Here is a 22,788-nt window from a genome sequence, read left to right as displayed (position 1 = left end):
GAACCAAATCTAAAAATTAAATTTGGCTAAGAAATTGTTTTAATAACTCCAGAACTCTGATTAGTCTACTACCCTACATCAGTTACTATAGGCTGGAGAGTTGACCCCATATAACATGTGTTGGAGGGGAGGGGGCTAACTTGGTGCTTCTAAATGGCTAGAAATTCATCTACCATTCTTCCTTTTTTTTTGCATGGGCAGGCACTGAAAATCGAACCCAGGTATCAGGCATGGCAGGCGAGAACTCTGCCTGCTGAGAGCCACCGTGACCCACTCATTTCTTCCTTTTATTAAGACAAATATTTATGATTTATGTTGAAGTAACAGGTATAAAGCAAGGTTATTCTAGAGAGCAAAAAGGGTTCAGATCACAAAATACTCAGAAAGTAGTAATATCTTCTTTCCTTTTATAAAGGCTGTAAGAATTATCCACTTAGCAGATATTGATGTGCCTACTATGTTTGCAAAGTATTGTGAAACTAGAGATGGTGTTTCTGACAAGCTGTGACTTCAGTATAAGTTTCACCCTCCATGATCTTGATCCGAGAAGAAATGACTAAAAAGCAAAAGAGGAACCAGAAAGAGGCTACCCCGTGGCTCTTCTGAAGATGAGGCTTTATTACAATAAAAAGTTTACTTACAAAAAAACACAAAGCTCTATTTAACAAAGACGTCTGAAAAAGAAAATGTTTCTTAACCGTCATTCTAACAACTTGTTACACTCACAAGTGAGAGCCGGAGCGCCCTCCAAAAGGTATGACGCAGGGGTTTCTAAACAATCCCTCCTGCTCTTGGGTAATTAATCTCGCTTCAGATCCGGCCCCAACCACCTCCCCGCGCCTACTAGACACAAGGCCTGGGCTCAACGCTCTGCAACGAGCTTGTCCTATGTGCAACCGCGACCACATGCGAGCTGAGAGCCCCTTTTTAAAAGTTTAGACAAACCAGGCCTCATCTGGGTGGAGGGCAGGGCCAAAAAGGGGCGAAAGTCAACTAAAAACAAACCTCAACTTTCTCTCTAAGGGAGTATAAACCCATTTCCGACTGCACCCTCTCTACACTGGGCTGTGATGAGAGAAAAATCTTGTAAAAACTCGTTTCCGAAGAGGAACTCCCGAGGTCACGCTCCTCACTTTGGGGCCAGGGGACGAGGAAGCTGCTGCGATAAGGAAGATAAGGGGCGCTCGGGGGGTCGGGATCTGACTCTGGAGTGTGAGACACCCCGAAAGGTTTGCGGACGGGTGCGGAGGCCGCCCCCTCCCCCACCCGACCCCCCTCACCGCGCGTCCCTCCCAAGGCAGGCGTCGCGCACTTACCCCCGGTTAGGCCCCTTAGGGATGAACCAAGGCACACAGAGGCCGACGAAGCCCCAGAACACGCTCATCACGATGAGAGGCACCGTAAGGCCGTAATACGCCATAGTTCCCGCGGAGCTGCCAGCCCCTACCTCTTCGCCTCACTTCGGTCCCACCCGGAAGTGTCAACGCCGGACCGCGTGACCAGCGCGCGCAAAGCCCCGCCTCCCGCGCCCCACGTGATCTGGGTCCCACGACCCCGCCCCTCGCGGGGTTCTCAAGGCAAGACCCCGCCCACACCTGGCCAGTCTGAGGGCTTCAGCTCCTTTGAGGGACGTCGCTCCCCTCGGAGCTGATGGTCAAGGGGCTCAGTCAAGTTTTCTGTTAAGAACATACCCCTTTTAGGAAAAGAGCTGTAGTTATTTACAGCTTTGCCTCTTTTTATAGAGAGAACGTAATAGTTAACTACTCCCAATCTTCCTGTGTGCCAGTGAACAGCTTCACGTTCACTGCTCGTTATGAATTCCTTCCACACTTATAATTATTATCCCCACTTTGCAGTTAAAGCCCGTGAGGCCCACGGAGGAGGTTGAGGATTTTGCTCAAAGTTACCTAGCCAGCAGGTGGCAGAGAAAGGATTCAATTATCTGATGGTCTCATTTTCAAGGTCAGTGCTCTCAGCCACGGCAGTGCTATCGTGTCCACTGTGCCAGGTTCTGGGGTTCTAGAACTCAATCAATTCTGGTCAGGGAGTTCACAGTTTGAAGAAGAGATGGGCTTGCAAACAGGCAAGTGTGAAGATAGAATGAATGATAGTGCACAGCCGGCACCAGCCAGTCCTGAACTGAATCCTGAAAGAGGATGTGCTGGTTTGAAATGATGTATGTACCCTAGAAAAGCCATGTTTTAATCCTACTCCCATTTTGTAAAGGCAGTCGTTTCTTCTAATCCCTATTCAGTATTGTATGTTTGAAAATGTAATTAGATCTCTCCCTGGAGATGTGATTTAATCAAGAGTGTTGTTAAACTGGATTAGCTGGAGGCATGTCTCCACCCATTTGGGTGGGTCTTGATTAGTTTCTGAAGTCCTATAAAAGAGGAAACATTTTGGAGAATGAGAGTGATTCAGAAAGAGCAGAGCAGAACGACATAGCCACAAGAAGCAGAGTCCACCAGCCAGCGACCTTTGGAGATGAAAAAGGAAAATGTCTCCGGGGGAGCTTCATGAAACAAAGGCAGGAGAAGCAGCTAGCAGATGACGCTGTGCTGGCCATGTGCCCTTCCAGATGAGAGAGGAACCCTGACCGTGTTCACCATGTGTGCCCTTCCACTTGAGAAAGAAACTGTGAACTTCATCGGCCTTCTTGAAGCAAGGTATCTTTTCCCGGATGGATGCCTTTGATTGGACATTTCTATAGACTTGTTTTAATTGGGACATTTTCTCAGCCTTAGAGCTGCAAACTAGCAACTTATTAAATTCCCCCTTTTAAAAGCTATTCTGTTTCTGGTATATTGCATTCCAGCAGCTAGAAAACTAGAACAGAGGAGTAGGCATTAGCAAGAATAGTAGAAAGATAAACATGGAGCTTCTAGCCTACTAACGGTTTTCACATAGCTTCATTATAGTATACAACAATCTTGGAATGGAGGAAGAAATCAGTTTTCCTGAGGTTAAGGAACTTGATCAAGCTCATAAACAGAAGTGGGAAGGAAAGTGGAAGTGGATCTACAAACTAAATCCAATGTGCTTTTACCATGGACCACAGTTACCCCACATTAGTCACATTTACTTTTACTACCTCCTAATACCTCCTAATGTCTTTTTTCATCAAGGAGAATGGATTCCCGGTTTAAATAAGAAATTAGACCAATAGTTTCTAACAGCTGTCCCAAGTCATCATTCATGATTCTAAGCCTTTACCTGACCAACCATGTAGGAAAGTAATTGGCCTCTTTTGTGCTCATAGTGTTCCCCCCAAAAAACTCAGTCCTAGCAGAAATCCTATTATCTTAAATTCCAGTCCAAGTACTGCCTCATTCAAGACCCATTTCTTTTTTCTTTTTTTAATATGGGCAGGCACCAGGAATCGAACCCAGGTATCCAGCATGGCAGGTGAGAACTCTGCCTGCTGGGCCACCATGGCCACCCTGACCCATTTCATTTTGTAGCTCATCTTGTTGGTGTATGTATCTTAACCAACCCTCTACTAGAGGACAAACTCCTTGAGAGCAACCACTGTTTAACTGGTCTTTTCTTCTCAGGAGCACTTTATCCATAGAACACATTCAACAAACACTTATACAGCTGAACTGAATTGCTCATGGTGAGATCAGCCAGACTATGTTAGAGAAAGTTCCCTCCTACTTTCCTTTCCATTTCTTAAATACATACAAATATTTTCTCTTAATTTGATCCCTTTAAGTAGAGTGTCTAACCTTTGCCTCACCTTCTAGGTAGCTACTTTTGGAAACAGATGTTGTGGAGTGCAGGATCATGGCTCATTAGACACCAGTTCTGTGTAAATCTGTCAATATTATCTGTGAGTTGAGAAAAGTTCTTAATCTTGGTATTATATTTATGGGCTAGTATTGGCTAATAGCTCCCTCTATCAGTCATTCTGTCAACAACACTTTATCCCATGTTCCGAATGAAAACGGGGGTTAAAGACAAGAACTAGGATTTCTCAGAGGGTGACCCACCTAAAGAAGAAATATTCTCTGCCCTCAAGGCACTTACAGTCTACTTCAGGAAACAAATCATACTCTAGAGCAGGGAAGTTCAAGGACCTCTTGGGAGGTCCCGATGCTTTTTCTTGTAATCTCTTTTCTTACTGCGACTCTGTATGAGGCTGAATTTTCTTCATATGCTTCACCTAAAGCAGTGTATCAAACAGAATGGATGCAGAAGCGTTATGAGAATCCATGGGTCTTCTGTTAAGCCAGACATTAAAGAATTTTGCAAAAATATATAACAGTGTTGCTTTTCTTACTACATTTTTTGTTTTGGAAAATATAGTCACTTTCAATAAAAATGTTATTTATGAACATATGTGTTTTAGTTTCCCAGCTGCTAAGAGAAATACCATGCAGTGGGTTGGCTTGAACAATGGGAATTTACTGGCCTATGGTTTTTGCTTTTTGTTTTTTTTTTAAGAGTGGCTAACGCAATAAGAGCATTTATTATATCACAAAGAAGCTATCAAGCTGACAGTTCCAGAGTTGGTTAATTTAGTAACTCAATCATGTCAGGACTCTGGGTTGTTGTCAATGATGTCAGCACTCTGAGTTTCTCTTGCTTTTCCCTCATGGTCACAAAATGGCAGCTACAGCTCCAAATATAAAGTCCTCCCCAGACAATGTCCTTGTCAGCCCATGGTTTTGAGTCCAGGAGAAGTACAAAATTGATGGAGTCAGTAAGGCAAAGCTTTCTCTCTGAAGTTTGTGGCATTCTGGAGCTGGCAGCTGGCAATTCTTGGCTCTTTGGCTTTTCTGTCACATAGTAATATAAAGGAATGGCATCATCTTTCTCTTCTCCCATGGCTACCTCTCTCTCCATCTGATCTTCACAGTTTATAAAGGACTCTAGTTATCCAAATTAAAGCCCAACCTGATTCATTTGGGCCACACTTTAACTGAAGTAACATCTTCACAACGTTTCTTCTTTTGTTTTTTTTTTGCACACGGGCCATAAATCCAATCCAATTCTCCTGCATGGCAGGCGAGTATTCTACCACTGAACTACCCATGCACCCTAAAGTACACCTTGAAGAGTTTTTTTTTATAGTTCAGGTGCAGTGTCATTTAGTGTTTTAACATAGTTACATTACAATTAGGTATTATTGTGCTGTCCATTTTTGAGTTTTTGTATCTAGTCCTGTTGCACAGTTTGTATCCCTTCAGCTCCAATTACCCATTATCTTACCCTGTTCCTAACTCCTGCTGGTCTCTGTTACCAATGATATATTCCAAGTTGATTCTTGAATGTCGGTTCACATCAGTGGGACCATACAGTATTTGTCCTTTAGTTTTTGGCTAGACTCACTCAGCATAATGTTCTCTAGGTCCATCCATGTTATTACATGCTTCATAAGTTTAGTCTGTCTTAAAGCTGCATAATATTCCATCATAGGTATACGCCACAGTTTGTTTAGCCACTCGTCTGTTGATGGACATTTTGGCTGTTTCCATCTCTTTGCAATTGTAAATAATGCTGCTATAAACACTGGTGTGCAAATGTCCGTCTGTGTCTTTGCCCTTAAGTCCTTTGAGTAGATACCTAGCAGTGGTATTGCTGGGTCGTAATCCATTCTGCCAGTCTATGTCTTTTGATTGGGGAATTCAGTCCATTAACTTTTAGTGTTATTACTGTTTGGATAATATTTTCCTCTACCATTTTGGCTTTTGTATTATATATATCATATCTGATTTTCCTTCTTTCTACACTTTACTCCATACCTCTCTCTTCTGTCTTTTCATATCTGATTCTAGTGCTCCCTTTAGTATTTCTTGCAGAGCTGGTCTCTTGGTCACAAATTCTCTCAGTGACTTTTTGTCTATAAATGTTTTAATTTCTCCTTCATTTTTGAAGGACAATTTTGCTGGATATAGAAGTCTTGGTTGGCAGTTTTTCTCTTTTAGTAATTTAAATGTATCATCCCACTGTCTTTTAGCTTCCATGGTTTCTGCTGAGAAATCTACACATAGTCTTATTGGGTTTCCCTTGTATGTGACAGATTGTTTTTCTCTTGCTGCTTTCAAGATCCTCTCTTTCTCTTTGACCTCTGACATTCTAACTAGTAAGTGTCTTGGAGAACACCTATTTGGGTCTATTCTCTTTGGGGTGCACTGCACTTCTTGGATCTGTAAATTTAGGTCTTTCATAAGAGTTGGGAAATTTTCAGTGATAATTTCTTCCATTAGTTTTTCTCCTCCTTTTCCCTTCTCTTCTCCTTCTGGGACACCCACAACACGTATATTTGTGCTCTTCATATTGTCATTCAGTTCCCTGATCCCCTGCTCAAGTTTTTCCATTCTTTTCCCTATAGTTTCTGTTTCTTTTTGGAATTCAGATGTTCCATCCTCCAGTTCACTAATTGTAGCTTCTGTCTCTTTAAATCTACCATTGTAGGTATCCATTGTTTTTTCCATCTTTTCTACTTTGTCCTTCACTCCCATAAGTTCTGTGATTTTTTTTTTCAGATTTTCTATTTCTTCTTTTTGTTCAACCCATGTCTTCTTCATGTCCTCCCTCAATTTATTGATTTGGTTTTTGAAGAGGTTTTCCATTTCTGTTCGTATATTCAGCATTAGTTGTCTCAGCTCCTGTATCTCATTTGAACTATTGGTTTGTTCCTTTGACTGGGCCATATCTTCAATTTTCTGAGCGTCATCCATTATTTTCTGCTGGTGTCTGGGCATTTGATCAGATTTCCCTGGGTGTGGGACCCGGCTGGTTGAAAGGTTTTTCTGTGAAATCTCTGGGCTCTGTTTTTCTTTTCCTGCCCAGTAGGTGGCGCTCGTGGTGCTCGTCTGTCTGTGGGTCCCACCAGTAAAAGATGCTGTGGCTCCTTTAACTTGCCAATCCGAATCTTGCAGTCGGCCCGGGAAACCGTACGTGGAGGGGGGGGGGGTCGCCGGCCGCCGCGGCTTGGGGGAGTGCCGGTCCTAATTGCCCAGCTGGCCCGAGACGCCAAGTGTGGCGGGAGGGCCCCGCTATCCAACGTCCCCAGTCAGACCGGGGAGCCACGTGCGTGGAGGGAACCCCAGTCGCCAGCCGCCCCGGCTGGGAAAACGCGCGCCCCTCGGGTATCTCACCGCAGCGGATTCTCCCTGCCCGTTCAGCCGTTCCGGAGTGGGGTACGCTGTCTTTTTGGTCTCTGTCGTGGCTCTGGGAGCTGTTTCGTATTGTTTCTGTTTCTTTAGTTGCTGTTCTGGAGGAGGAACTAAGACCCGCGCGTCTTACTAAGCCGCCATCTTCTCCGGAAGTCTCTTGAAGAGTTTTTATTTATAGTGGGTCCACATCCACCAGAATGGGGACAAGTCCAGGAACACATACAAACTGGGGCAATGGGATTCAATCCACCACAACATGTAATGGGTTTATTGTTGTTTTTAAATTAATTTAAAATGTTAAAAACTTTGTTTTAATTTTTGATATGGCAAACATCAATAGATATAACCCACATGATAAATTTAAGGTCTTTGGGTCCTCGATTCTTTTAAGCATGTAAACACATCTTGAGACCAAAAAAGTGTGAGAGCTGCTCCTAGAGGAAGCGCCTCAGAGGCAACTCTGACAGCATAAGATTAACAAGAGCTGACCGAAACACTACAGTGCCAACAGCTGAGGCGTCCCTCTTTCCCAGGCCCAGTTCTGTAAGTAAAAGGCAGTCACAAAGCCATGGAGTCATAAAGCTCCTTTCCAACCTGGCCTGGAAGCTTGGAGGTTAGTGGAGAAGTTGAAACTCCCGCAACCGTTTCTTGAGTGACTGCTACCTGCCAGACACTGGACTAGGTGCTCTGGATAGCCTGTCTTGTTTAATTCTCTCACCTAATATAGATACTATTAAATCCATGTCACAAATGAGGAAGGAGAATCTCAGATTTGTAGTTTGTGTCCAAAGTCTGGCTGTTTTTTTTAATATTTTTATTGCAAACCTTAACCAACAAACATAAAAACATTCTTGACATACAAAAATTCTATACATGGTGTACACTGGCTCACAATATCATCACATAGTTGCGTATAAGCCTGGATGTTTTAAGTGACAGAGTTGAGATTGGAACATAGGTCTTCATAGCTCCTGTTCTTGCCACTAAGCCATGCTGCCTCTCCTGTTTCAAATAAGTCAGCATACAAAATAATCTCAAGTATACATAATTTTACAAGATAGAGACATCTGCATAAGAAGAGACTTTTGGAAACCTCTATTCCAGAACTAGCTGCACTCCTACTATGGATTGCCTAGGATGCAGATGATTTACTCATTTCTGATGGACAAAGATTATTTAATATTTTTGCATGTTTACATTCTAATTATGGTGGTCAGGCAATAAATCAACCTATGAAGATGTCTTCATGGACCAAACTTTTAATATTAAACACCCAATCATAAATGTAGACTATTTCTGGAAGAATACAAAATAAACTGGGTTCATCGTCTATCTCTGGGGAGAAATGGGTATCTGAGCAAGGAAACTTACTTTCTCACTATATACTTTTTGTACCTTTTCATTTTGCATCAAGTATAAGTATTAATAAACAAAAGAAAAATGATGCTCCTTTTACCTACCATATGAATAGATGAGTAAGCATATGGATTAAAAATAAATAAATAATAGGGGGAATAGATGTTGAAATTAAAAAATATATATATTGGAAAAGACAAAACTAAATTTAAAAGAACAAGAACCCAAGAACGGGAACACTAGTTCCCAACACCAAATGGGAACTGCTTAAAGTCTGCGGCATTATCAGAGTACAATGGGTTCTTGGTTAGTTAAGTTCTGTCTGGTTCTTATAAGATTCTATCACTTGCCCACCCAACTCACATCAAGAGTTCTGTAGCTGAACAATTTATACCTGAGTACAATATGAAAGCAGGCATTCAGAAACAGTTATCTGAAATTTAAAAGTTTGGAATCCTTCCAAAATAGCTGAAGGGGACTCACTCCAAAGTGAGTGAAGGGACATCTCCAAATTTGATAAAAAGGTCAGAAGGAAACTGCTTGTTTCAGTCATGCCAGGAAACAAGCTAATCCCCTGGAGCCTGAACCCTGATAGGCAGGTCCACCCATCTGGCATTCCGCAGCGGTCCAAAGACAGGCTTCAGCCACCCTTAAGCCTTCCTCTTAATTCCAGAACCAGCATTTGTCTAAATTCCCTCGAGAAAAACGTCTCTGCTTCTCTAAAAGACAATGGCTAAAATTAGCTGAACACTGTGCTTTACATGCAATATTTCAAGAAATGAGATTGACAACTTTATAAGGTAGGTATTATTTTTATTTCCATTTCATGACAAAACTGAGGCCCAGAGAGGTTAAGCAGTTTGCCCAAGATCACAGTTTAGGAAATTGGGATTAGAGCTCACATAAGATCCTGAGTTCCTGCCCTTGGTCACTATTACTTGGTTCAGCCTAACAGCGTGGTGCGTTTTGGATGCCTGGGAGGGGAGGGGTGGGAAATTACAGATCTTAAATTTCTCATCTATCACTTGTTTTAGACCAAGTTGCTGTAAACAAGCCAAGTCCGATTCCTGGGAGATACTGTAATTTAGGTATCTAAGGCTCAGGCCAGGCATCAGAATATGCCTGAAGGAGCTATAAGTTTAACCTAAAGTGATATTTGACTTTTATGCAACTTTTTTAGGAACCCTAAAACATGCATTGGGTCAGGAATAAAGATTAATAAACTAGAAAAAATAAACTACATAAATTATTGCTAACCTACTCATTATATTCAGACACAGCTTGACCTGTTAGTAAGACTGCTGCAGCGTTGGGCACCTGCAATATATTATGTGCTGAGTATATTGCATTACATACATGTTAATCTAGTTTCCTAAACGTACCCGGTCGCAGCAATCATAGAAGGCCCATATGAGACTTAACGCATCACAGAATCTCTAAGGAAAAGGACCAAGTTACTCCTAAGATCATTCAAGCCTGGAGAACTGCTACATTAATTTTTACAACCTAAAGATAGGCACTTTTAGCTGATAGGGAAACAAGCTGATGAAAACGACTCTCCAAATACCAAAGATATAAAGAGTCGGGGCAGGATTTGGATCCAAAGCAAGGACGGTGTTATTCTGCTTATCCTTAAAATATGCCATATAATCAGAGAACACATTTTTTATTTTGTCTTGTGATCTCACCGATTCCTTGTGTGAAAAATCATTACCTCCTTGAGTGCAGTGAATGTCAGAATTGGAAATACAAGTAAACTGAACATTAACAGCAATATTAACACTCACAGCTTTCCAGTGGACTCAGAAATACCAATTTTCCCATTTGATCTCAGAATTTTATTTCTACATTTTCCATGAGATAGGCAGGCAATGCATGTAATGTTTTATCACTGAGAAATGGAAGCTCAAAGATGAGTACTTGGCCAAGGCTCACAGTTCTAGGGGCAGAGCTTGGGTTGGAGCTCCAGTGCTGGTGACAGTACTTTTCTCATCAAGCAGCACTGCTGCTGCAAACCTCAAGTTCTTTATTGCACAGAAATGGACACTCTTTTATCATACGCCAATAAACGACTGATAAGAGCAAAGGAATACCAGACAACCATCTAAACTGTGAAGTGACTGACCTTTGCTGCAGTCATCCTGTTAAAATCCTGGCCCCATCTCTTATTCTCTCTGATTTGGTCAATTAGCCTAGTTATTTGTCAATCAAATGGGAAATGACCCTGATTCAGTTATCAATCATTTATTGAGTAGAAACTATTGTGTTAGATAAGTCCTATATCACTTTACAGGAGAGCCAACGCAGAGTCAGTTTGCATTTTTATCAACAGATTATTTTTCACAGAGGTAAGGATTTTAGCTGTGGCTCTGTAGATAAATCTTGAAGAATGAGTAAAAGTTAGACCTGGAGTCTAAAACTCAGATCCCAACAGGAGCCTGGAAGTATGGTAAATACATGGAGCAAGCTGGACAGGGGGCAGCCAACCCCTCTGCTTCATATGACTAATGCCATGCAGGAGCAGGGCCTTTTGCAGCTAGGTAAAGCCCAAGATCTGGATCTCTCTGTGGCACTTCCCAAGTTTTAAATGCTGGAAATAGATTTAAAAATTTTCTTAACCAATACAAGGATTAAACAAAACCCGTGAGCCAGATCTGGCCCACAGGCTGTGAGTTTTTTGAGGTGGTCCTAAAAGAGAGGACCGGCATTCCAGTTACATGGAAGCGGTGCAAAGTCAAAACCGTAAGAGTTGCCTGCATTCAGTTAGGTGTGAATTGGAAATTGAATCACACCTCCCAAAAAAGACATCTTCATATCTTAATCCGTATTCCTGTGGGTGTGAACCCATTTGTAAATAGCACCTTTGTAAATGTTTTCATTAGTGAAGGTGCAGCCAAATTGAATTGGGTCTTAATACATATTACTGGAGGCCTTAAAAAGAGAGAAAATTCAAATGCAGAAAGCCATAGGAAAAAGCCAGAAACCAGAAGAGTAGACGCAGAGAAATTACCATGTAATACGAGGAAGAGATGCAAATCAAGGAACCACAAGGATTTCAGCAAGCCAGTACCAGAACACTGCAGACTTTGAGGAGAAAGCATGAATTCGTCATTGCTTTTATTTTGGACTTTTAGACTTTGAAATCACAAAACAATAAATCCCAATTCATTGTGTGGTATTTGTGATAGCTGCCCTGGCAAACCAAGGCAGGAATACAAGGCAAAGGAAGCAGGGGAAATACAAGGAAGAGGCCAGAGAACAGTCTGTCCGGCCTGAGACAAAAGTGGAAAGCAGCACCAGGTGTTCAGTGAAGACCTGCACCCTCAAGTGTGCCACTTTGCTTGTGACTGTTTCTGAGAAGGACAAATCCCTGCAATAGGGGCCACAGCCCTGTCCTTTCAACCCCATCAGCATTAAGGTTCAGGCAGGAGTAGGGCTGGCATAACCCTACCATTGCTATATGGCTGCTTAACAGATTAAATATATGAAAGACTGGAAAGTGGGATTGATAGTAAGATGGATATTATCTATAAGATGATGCAAATACAAATGGAAACTAGGAAACATTTCCAATTTTTACTCATAAAATTATTAATCAGAACTGAAAAAGTAGATTTATGCAGGCACATATCAATAACAAAACAAGATGGAAATGAAATGTTCCAGAGACATCTTGAACAGTTTCAAAGGAACACAACACTAGGCTAAAATATACACTTAAATCATCAGTATACAACAGGATACATTCATTCCTGCATTTTCTAAATCATCAGTTTACAACAGGATACATTCATTCCTGCATTTTCTAAATCATCAGTTTACAACAGGATACATTCATTCCTGCATTTTCTCAATAAGTTCTTCCTTATATTTGCCTTTCTCTTTTCCAACTTGTCGAGATTTGGCTTTGCGTTCAAGAATTTTTTTCCTATCTTTATCCAGTTTTAGTCTGGTGATAACCACCTGTTAGGAGTAAGAAAATAAACATATCTTTAGCTTTTTAAGAGGAGAGGCTTATAACCACATCTTTCTATACATTCTTCCCTTAACAACAGTTTGAGCTCCTTCTTATCACCCAAACCTCTGATCCCCTAACTACTGAGACTCTCAGAAGAGAATTTTAGATAGTTTAAGGATATGAAATATCATTTGGGTTTGGAAAAATTATACTACCAACATGTTACTGGTCTGTTACCACACCTTGGCTAGCAAAATGCTTTGCTTTTACAATGTCTACCTTCCCAGCAGTTACTAGGAATACAGAGGCCATACTAGCCCAACCATTCTGCCCTTCAGGATCTGAAATTCTGTAAGGAAAGACCTCATCACACAATGGAAAAATGCAGGTGCACAGGAGCATATTCCACGAAGTGGGGCGAGGACCACAGTAAGACATGTACCCTTTTCTCCCTCTGGATATTATCTAGACAGGAAGTAATGCCTGCAACACCTGGAGCCTTCTCACTGCCAGCGTGAAGACAGAGACAATATCAAGGATGACAAAAAGGACAAGAAAAGAATCTGCATCCTTGGTAATACCATAGGCCACTGAATCAATCAAAGTTACCTAACTGACTCTGGAAATCCTAACTATGGCCACCATGAATCCTCTGTTGGTGGTACCAACACCTTAACAGTTCTATCAGACTATAAGATTGCACCACTGTTACCATTACTCAGTATTGGATTCATACCTTGCTTGGGTGAATGCCCACATGGACAGTTGTGCCATTAGCCTTCTCACGCTGCACCCTCTCGATGTAAATGACATACTTCTTTCTGTACACCTGGACTACCTTGCCAATTTGCTGACCTTTGTAGTGTCCTCGAACCACCTAAGAGAAAGTATAAAAGAGAAATGGTCCCCTCATATCTAATGCATGATCATAATGAGGAAGTTAATTATCAGGAACACATAGACTAAAAATAAAACCCTTTGTATAAAAGTAGATCAATCTCAGCAATCAAAAGTCAACTTTTTTTTTTTTTGGTATAAATCTGCTTTGTTGTTATTCTAAGTCATCTTCACCTTTTCTCACTAGAAGAACAAAAAAATTCCTAGGACTAGGATGGTCATCACAGACTGGTCTCAATGGTAAAAACATATAATCTCTTTAAAGATCAAAAATAGAGACAAGGGAAGGGGCCAGGGATGGGTTTCCCAAGGAGAGGGAGGCCATGGCAGCTGCACAGCTGCAACAGCGGCTGCAATGGAGCACACGCCTGGCTTTGAATGAGCAATGCTGGAATTGAATGAATGGTGCTCGGACTGAATGACTGAAGCACGAGCTCGAGGAAGCTATATCCACTGTGTGCATGAGGCCTGTGGCAGCTTGCAGCCAGGTTTGGCTACCTGCCATGGCCATCACACAGTTCCAGTTAATATTATTTTTATCATCACAATCAACTTTTCTTTTTTTGTGAAAAATAACATACATACAAAAAAGCAATAAATTTCAATGCACATCACAACAAATGGATGTAGAACAAATTTCAGAGTTTGGCATGGGTTACAATTTTGTTTTTTACTCCTAGCTGCTATAAGATACTGGAGATGGGAAGAAATATCAATATAATGATAGAGGAATCATACTCCTTTGTTAAACCCTACCTTCTTTGTATAACTCCATCACCTTTGATCTTTCTCCCACTCTTTAGGTGTATTTGGGCTATGTCCATTCTAACTTTTTCATGTTGGAAGAGGCTGTCAATAATATGGTATAGGGAGATAGAACAGTTCTGATTATGTAAAGCTTGTACTTGCCCAGCAGCAGTATTCTCATTCCTAAAGAAATCAATATGCAGATCTGGCGGAGGATGGAAATTAAGAGGATACCAAATAACTCTGCCATCTGCGACTATTCATCAGTTCCTAAGCGGAGAGACGTTGAAGAGTGGCCGTCCCGGATGGAGAGGTGTCCACAAATGTGAAGACCGAAGAAGGGAACAGGAATGTGGAAATGCAACAAAACTGTCTGGAACAGCTGGAACCTATTTTAAGGACATGACATTAACTATAAGGAAGACTCAGAAAATTGTTATTAAGAAAAGAGAATCATTAAATTTTGCCATCCTGGACAGTAGCACAGGTTTCTTTACTAGATTAGCAGCTATACAAGACGTGCCTCTTATTCATTAATCTCCTGAATTAGGTGACTTACTTACATGGCAAGAAAATACCAATGCATGAGAGGAAGAAGATGCAGCTTGGCAAGCAGAAGTTCTGAGGCAGCAGAAAATAGCAGACCAAGAAAAAGAGCAGCGGAACAACAAAGGAAGAAAATGGAAAAGGCAGCCCAGAAGCTACTGAAGGAACAAAACAAAACTGGTGTGAAACTTTCATAACAAATGATCTTCAGATGTCATAGTGCCAGAAGGAGAGATCTGAGCTCCAGAACCCAAGTAACATTTGTGTGGATTTAAGAGTATTTTCAGAAGACAAACACGCTGCTTGATTTTAATGTGTTCATCAGGTCATGCAGGACACCAGGATTTTCCCAAAGTACTTTGGATTTTTAATGATTAAAACTTAAAAAAAAAAAAAGACAGACATGAAATAACATTTTATTCAACATGCTCCAAATATGAGACAGCTGATTGCTGTAGAGTAATAATTACAGATGGAATATACTGGTACCTCTTCAAATTAGTGTTTCTAGCTGAATAAAATGGGTATAAATAATTTTATGGTGGAAAAGAACTCTGCTATTATACTTTCCTTCAATTTGCACAATGATAAAATAAATAATTTAAAATATCCTTTGTTTCCATGGTTACCCAATCTAAATCAGAGAAACTGTAGGACTTTAAATTCCCTATTTTTGTCATCAGAAGCTGGTGCTTACATATATTTCCTTTCATTTGAAAAGATATCATTTATGTTTGGTACAACATTAAGCAATTTGATGACTTTGGGTTCTGTTCAAGAAAATGACATTAAATGTAATAATTTTATTATAAAGATTTTCTACATCTTTACTTTCTTTTAGATGGACTTATAATATTGTTACACATATTTATAATTTATACTGCATGTTATAAAAATATTGCAGACCACTTAAACCGATAGATTTGTTTTACATTATTATAACATGTCGGTGTTTAAAACCAGTATAAGGGCGGTGCAACAGTGGCTCAGTGGCAGAATTCTTGCCTGCCATGCTGGAGACCTGGGTTTGATTCCCTGCCCATATCAAAATAATAATAATAATAATAATAATAAAACCAGTATATAATAATTTTTCCATTTCATTGTAGATTTTAGGATATATGGTTTCTTTAAGTACCTTTTTCTTCCCCTCCCCCACTAAGTCATTAGTTTATAAATGCAGAAAGCCATCAGTTATATTTCAAAGCTTTTAGATGATTTCTGTATCAATTTTGTATATCTGAGATAATGTAGGCTACCTGTGTTGTTGGTTAGATAACATTATTGATTCATTAAATTATAAACCAATATAGGAATAGTAATTTTTAAAAATTGCTGTTTTTTATTTATTTTTGAATAATAATATTTTTATTTATGGTTGTTGGCTGACTCAAAAATAGTATCTTTAAGAATTAGAATATACTGTGTTCATTAGGGAAAAATTTAGATTTGATAGTTGAAAATTCCATTTACTTCTTCTCTACAACTAAAATAAATCCAGCCTGACTCCTTATGGCTTTAAAAGTTGTAAAGACTTTTAATTTCTTAAAAGTTCTTGCCCAAAATTAACATTTTCTGAATTGTTAAAATTTCATAAACAATTTACCAGCCAGACACTGCCAATACATTTGAACTGGTGGTTTTTTCTTTTTTTTCTTCTTCTTCTTTATTTTTCTGCATGGGCAGGCACCCGGAATCGAACCCAGGTCTCCAGCACAGAAGGCGAGAACTCTACCTGCTGAGTCACTGTGGCCCACCCTGAACTGGTGGTTTTTCACAGTTAAATCATAAATTATACAATGAGAGCCCTCTAGGTCTTTAGTCTAAGCTTCCAGACACTATATGTAATTGAAGAATGGGTTGAACCTTAACTTTGGTGAAAAGCTTGTTATAGCCCAAAATGACATTTCCGGTTATCATGTTTAGTAGTGAATTTCTGCCAATAAACTTCCAACTAAATAGAAAAAAAAATCATACTAAGAGAGTGGGCCATGTAACCATTTAAAATTCTTGTTTTCAAAAGATAATGGGAGGTGGGGCAGTACAATGGTGGCTCTGCAGGTAGAAATCTCGCCTGCTGTGCCAGAGACCCAGGTTCAATTCCTGATGCCTGTCTATGCAAAAAAAAATAATTGAAAGATGACCTAGGAAAATGCTTAAGATATGAGAGTTTTAGGGAAAAAAGGGACATATTATGCTATGTAGAATTCATTATCCAATTTAACTTGTATGGTCAGTATATTTGAACACCATAATTACACGGAATTTTGAATAGGGCATGAGATCTTGTTGGTTTGTATAGTTTAGTATGATGCCCTGATATATCCCAGAGGAATTCTGGCAGAAAATTAAAAAGTATTTGCAAAGTTCCCTTGGGGACCTGGGGAGAAGGGAGGAAATACTAAATTTCCCCTAATGGGGAATTCCTGATATTTTCACAAGCAGTGGGGACATCCAATTCAATAAGCTGAGCCCTCGATCTTGGGGCTCGACCCTATGAAACTTATTCCTGCAAAGGAGAAGCTAAGGCTACTTATAATTATGCCTAAGAGTCACCCCCAGAGAACCTCTTTTGTAGCTCAGATGTGGCCTCTCTCTCTAAGCCAATTTGGCAAGTGAACTCACTGCCCTATCTCACTGACATATCTCCCAGTGGTATAAATTTCCCTGGCAATACTGGGACAGAACTCCTGGGATAAGCAGGTGTCATGGGATTGAGAAAACCTTCTTGACCAAAAGGGAGAAGAGAGAAATGACACAAAATAAAGGTTCAGTGGCTGACAGATTTCAAACAGAGCCAAGAGGTTATCCTGGAGGTTATTCTTATGCACTACACAGATATCCATTTTTAGTTTATGGTGCACTGGAGTGGCTAGAGGGAAGTACCTAAAACTGTTGAACTGTATTCCAGTAGCCTTGATTCTTAAAGATCAACTATATAGCTTTTACAATAGGACTGTGAGATTGTGAAAACCTTGTGTCTGATGCTCCTTTTATCCAAGGTATGGATAAATGACTAAAAAAATAAGGAAAAATAAACAAATAAATAATGAGGGGGATAAGGGGTAAAAAAAAAATTGGGTAGACTGAAATACTAGTGGCCAATGAGAAGGAGGGGTATGGGATGTATGAGGTTTTTCTTTTTATTTCTTTTTCTGGAGTGACACAAATGTTCTAAAAATGATAATGGCGATGAATACACAACTACAATTATGTCATGTATTGTGAACCACTGACTGCATACTGTGGATGGACTATATGTGTGTATGAAGATTTCTCAATAAAAATATTTTTTTAAAAAAGCTATACATAGAATACACTGTGAAATTTGTCCTATATATATGGCAAAGAAAAAAATGGGATGGAAATACCTCCAAATGCTGAAAACAGTTGCCTCTAGGCAACAGGATTGCAGATGGTTATTTTATTTACATTATTCCATTTTTCAAAATTTCTACAATACTCATATTTTATAAGAAGTAATTTTAAATTATAATCTTGTCGGTTACATTTTCATGTAACAAAATGTTCTCAAGCTCCAAATGTATTCAAAAACATGGGGAGAAAAACGAGAAGATTATAATTTTACCAAAATAAGAGCCTCTTTAAACAGCAGGCACTATATAGTTGATGCTGACTAGTAAGCATCGAGGAAATACCATAGTAAAGAACTAGAGAATCTCAATGTCCCTAAAAGGGAAAAAAAACCCATCTGGATTGTTTAACTAACTCCCCAAGGCAATTTTCAGGATGAAAAGAAGACAGTCATGCCTCATTCAAAATCCATCCAGTTTACACGACCAGACTCTCTCAGGCCACACTTGGAAGATGCCTGTGAGAAAGCCACAGTTAACTACTGTCAAGACCAAAGAAAGATGCTAGTAAAACAAGTCCAAATGAATAGGTGGGTTAAAGAGAAGTGGACAAATTCTAAACCTAGTGAGGAGGGAAATGAGGCAAGACTAAATGGACTGTATTGGAAGGGTGAAGGAGAAGAGGCAAAGACAGTATCTGTAGTCTGGCTAGGACAGCTGGGTACATGAGCATGCCTTTCTCAGAGACACAGAACATAGAGGAAGAAACAGATTTTAGGAGTAAATAGTTCAGTTTGGAACATACTGATTTGAGGAATCTGAGGGACATTCTGGTAGAGAATTCTATACACTGCTAGAAGCCATCTGGGCTAGCAAAAGAGAATGGGAGCCACCCACAAAGATGGCAATTCTAGGTCTGATCTCACGCAGGGAATTGGTCTGAGAATAGGGGAGAATGTAGATTTAGTATCTGAGAATAGCCAATGTCATAGAAGAGCTTGCACCAAAGATTGAAATGGCCAGAGAACAGGAAACCACAGGAGTTGGTGTTAGAGTAGCCAAGAGAAGAGTGTCAAATGCTGTGTATGGCCAGATACAAGAAGTATAAATACGGGGCAGATCCAACAACCTGGTGGTCATTTACAGTAAAGCTATGAAATGATGTTTACCAAGGGCCTTGGCTGTGAAGATGAGAGACAGGATGAATGCTAGAGAGGGATGTGAAGTTAAGGGGAAAATGCTTTTTCCTTCTATGGAGGAAGAAGCAGTTTTTTAAATGCTGGTGAGGAGAAACAAGTATGGAAAAAGAGGTTTAAGAAACCACTGAGAAATGTGATAATGGATGGAAAGGTTTCAAGAGGAGAATGGATGACCACAGGACACTGGGCTGATAGATGAACTTTAGATGAAAATAGAGATATCTCTTTTATTTTAATAGGAGAGAAGGAGGACAAGGTGAATGGTACTGCATAAGCTGGCAGGTATAGAACCAGTTCAGTGACTGATTTAGCTGATAGCTTTAAATGACTGTAAAGTAGAACAGTCACCTACTCAGAGAAAGAAGTGAGATTCAGAAGTGCTCAACAAATGCTGAGCTATTTGTGTATAACCTGGTCATTCTCTGGGACTCTGGGTATTTTTGTGACACCTGAGACTCAGAGTTAGCGCTCTGAAGCTATGAGTGTCAGCATTATCCCATACAGCACCTATTTAAAAAGCTGAAAAAGTGATCAGACTTCAACTAGAGATATGAATGAAGCTGATCTAGATAGGACCAAGGTAAATCAGAATACAGGGTAAAGGATGATATTGACTACTATTTGGTGCAAAATTTATATTTTTGGTAGTGCATTATCTAATTTTACTTGTATGATCAGTTTATTTAAACACCATAATTATATGGAATCTTAAATAGTGAGTAAGATCTTGTAGGTTTGTACAGGTTAGTGTGATGCCCTGATGCATCCCAGAGTAATTTGGGCAGAGAATAAAAAAGTATTGGCAAAATCCTCTTGGGGGACTGGGGAGAAAGGACGAAATATTAAAATTTCCCATCTGGGGATTCCTGCTGATCTTGCAAGCAGTGGGGACAACCAATTCAATAGGCTAAGCCCTTGATCTTAGGGTTTGACCCTATGAAACTGATTTCTGCAAAGGAGAAGCTAAACCTACTTATAATTATGCCTAAGAGTCAACACTAGAGAACCTCTTTTGCTCAGATGTAGCCTGTCTCTCTAAGCCAACTCAGCAGATGAACTCACTGCCCTTTACCCTACGTGGGGCATGGCTCCCAGGGATGAGCCAGGACTTGGTATCATGAGATTGAGAAACCCTTCTTGACCAAAAGGGGAAGAAAGAAATGAGACAAAATAAAGGTTCAGTGGCTGAGAGATTTCAAACAGAGTTGAGAGGTTATCCTGGAGGTTATTCTTATGCATAATATAGATATCCCTTTTAAGTTTGTGGTGTATTGGAGAGGCTAGAGGGAAGTACTTGAAACTGTTGAACTGTATTCCAGGAGCCTTGATTCCTGAATACGACTGTATAATTATATAGCATTTACAATGGAACCGTATGATTGTGAAAACTTTGTGTTTGATGTTCCTTTTATCCAGGATGTGGATAGATGAGTAGAAAAATAAGGACAAAAAATAAATAAATAATAGGGGGGAATAAAGGGGAAAAAAAATTAGATAGATTGCAATAATAGTTAGACGTCAATGAGAGGGAGGGGTAAGGTGTATGGAACGTTTTCTTTTTTTTTTTTGTCTTTTTATTTCTTTCTCTGGATTGAAGCAAATGTTCTAAAAATGATCATGATGAACACACAACAATGTGATAATATTGTGAGCCACTAATTACATACTTTAGATGGACTGCATTTTTCATGAAGAGAGCTCAATAATAATAATAATAATAATAATTAAAAAAAAAAAGTAGGCCTCTGTTTCCCCAGCTGAAATAGAGTCTTCATCTACATATCCCCTGTCCCTTACTGTCTCATAGAAGGAGGAGGCAACCAAGATCCTCAGTTTCACTTCACAGATGGACAGAGGGAGGCTCAGGACTCAAAGTGAGACCAAGGGAAGGATTCCATGAGTCTAGAATAAGCTTTGTGGCTTTGCTGCCTTGTCCTGTGGCCAGTCCCAAAAGTGCTGACATCATCTCTTTCCCCACTCTTCCCTCTTGATTCTGGGTACCCTCCCCCCCGCCCCAATACACACACACCCTGTTTCCTCCATTCCAGTGGCCACTGTTGGAAGGGTATTGTGTCAGGAGCTGAAAGTAAGGGTGGGGAAAATGGATTTCCTATCCCAACTGTAATGCCTTTTTACTGGAGTGAGGGGGCTATTTAAGATATGTATGGTACTGGAGAATAAAGATACTTTTCAGTCAAAAAAAATAAGTGCTCAACAAATACTCATTCAAGGAATGAATCTAGCCCCTACCTTCTTCACTTACCCCAACTCCTCCTCACTTCCTATACATCCTAAGCTCAATCTCTGAGAACAGAAGACATACCTTTCCACAAGGGCCATACTCTTTCATAATTTTATGCCTCTGACTTGCTTTTGCTTCTACATTTTCTTTGCCAAATCCCGCACTACCCCATGACCAGTCTCCACAAATCTCTGTCCATCAACTCCACTAAACCCAATGACACCAAAACACAACTCTTATTGCAAGACTTTCTCTTGAAAAGTCTGGTTTAAAGAGCGACCATGAGCAAAACCGGGCAAACAAGGAGCTGTGGCGCCAAATCAAAAGGCAAACTTTTGTTTGGCTGACATGCTACTCTTTTCAAAGAATTAAATTTGAATGCTCTTAAACAGGGTAAGTACTCTCTGGTGGCCTTGGGTCCCACCTCCAATCCAACACATCCACAAGATCATATATTTCTGTTACTGACTCGCCAGAGTCTTGAAGACATGTGAATATGCAATTCCCGATTGTGTGAGCGACTGCCCCACGACCAAGCACACATGACCGGTTCAGGTAAAGGGGGCGCCCGAGTGCCGGGCAGCTGGGCATCATGAGCCTGAGTGAGACGTACCTGGACTTCATCGTCCTTGCGGATGGGCATGGAGCGGACATTGTATTTCTGCCTCAGTTCCTTGGAGAGTGGGGACGACATGATCTTCCTCCGCACGTGCGAAGGTGCATTGAAGTGACGTTTGCGGTTCTTGCTGCGGTCGGAGGACACAAAGGGGTTAAACTTCATGGTGACGGTCTGCAAAAAGAGGCGAGGGAGGGTACGAAGAGAGCGCTCAGGGGGAGTACAAGGGCTTGTTATCCTTCCAGGACAGCCATCCCCATCCCCAAGCAAGGGCTCCTAGAAGGTGGCCTCAGAAGGTGCCTGAGGGAGGAGAATGGGGGATAGGTGTAGTATGGATGTCACACGGAGTGAGCATGAGTGGGAGGCGCGAACACTGAGCGAAGGGTTCGTGGACAGAGGCCGTCACTAGGAGGCCCTGAGGTTAAGTGAGGGAAGTATGCTTGCCCTGGGTCACGGAGTGAGATCCGTGATGACACGGCAAGCAAGGGAAGGATGCTATGAAGCCGAGAGCTTCAGAGTCCGAAGAAATACCATCTCCACTTACCGACCTGGTGCCAGGCGAGCTAATTCCTTCGCGCGCAGGGCCGGAAATGGGGGGGGGGGGGTGTTCCTTGCCGCGCAAGCGCAGAATGATACCGTCGTTCCATTCCGGTCCGAGAGAAGCAGAATAGCGCCCTCTGCGGCTTGGGGTGGGACTGCAACCACCAACCAACATCTACCCGGTTAGGGAAGTGCGATCCCGGGTTCACACCCTCAACTCCAAACAGTTGCTGCTGGGGAGAAGGG

The 22,788-nt window shown here is 40.9% G+C and overlaps 2 protein-coding genes and 1 pseudogene across 5 annotated transcripts in view; 1 reads left to right on the top strand and 2 right to left on the bottom strand.

Annotated features, from left to right (window-relative positions):
- ATP6V0E1 (ATPase H+ transporting V0 subunit e1) overlaps positions 1 to 1,514 on the bottom strand; it is a 30,291-nt gene extending 28,777 nt beyond the window's left edge. The window contains exon 1 of the mRNA XM_077137664.1: positions 1,317 to 1,514. Coding sequence (XP_076993779.1) covers positions 1,317 to 1,420 — 104 coding nt within the window. The 5' untranslated portion in view covers positions 1,421 to 1,514. The remainder of the gene's footprint in view (positions 1 to 1,316) is intronic.
- Positions 1,515 to 11,583: 10,069 nt separating this feature from the next.
- Positions 11,584 to 22,788, bottom strand: RPL26L1 (ribosomal protein L26 like 1). 4 transcript variants are annotated; one of them, XM_077137661.1, is made up of 5 exons: positions 22,547 to 22,769; positions 22,000 to 22,176; positions 13,178 to 13,318; positions 12,335 to 12,446; positions 11,584 to 12,290 (listed from the first exon to the last, which is right to left on the bottom strand). In XM_077137661.1, the coding sequence occupies exons 1-5, from the start codon at positions 22,715 to 22,717 to the stop codon at positions 12,274 to 12,276; spliced, it is 618 nt and encodes a 205-aa protein (XP_076993776.1). In that variant the 5' UTR covers positions 22,718 to 22,769; the 3' UTR covers positions 11,584 to 12,273. The 4 variants fall into 4 exon arrangements, with proteins under 4 accessions (XP_076993776.1, XP_076993777.1, XP_076993775.1 ...); XM_077137662.1 differs by having other exon boundaries at positions 11,584 to 12,446; positions 22,000 to 22,132; positions 22,551 to 22,788; XM_077137660.1 differs by having other exon boundaries at positions 11,584 to 12,446; positions 22,547 to 22,765.
- LOC143664733 (receptor-binding cancer antigen expressed on SiSo cells pseudogene) lies at positions 14,155 to 14,828 on the top strand (annotated as a pseudogene).

The sequence above is a fragment of the Tamandua tetradactyla genome, chromosome 20, assembly GCF_023851605.1.
Source record: "Tamandua tetradactyla isolate mTamTet1 chromosome 20, mTamTet1.pri, whole genome shotgun sequence".
NCBI classification, from domain to species: domain Eukaryota; kingdom Metazoa; phylum Chordata; class Mammalia; order Pilosa; family Myrmecophagidae; genus Tamandua; species Tamandua tetradactyla.
The sequence above is the reverse complement of the archived record's forward strand: the minus strand, read 5'-3'. Positions and strand labels throughout refer to the sequence as shown.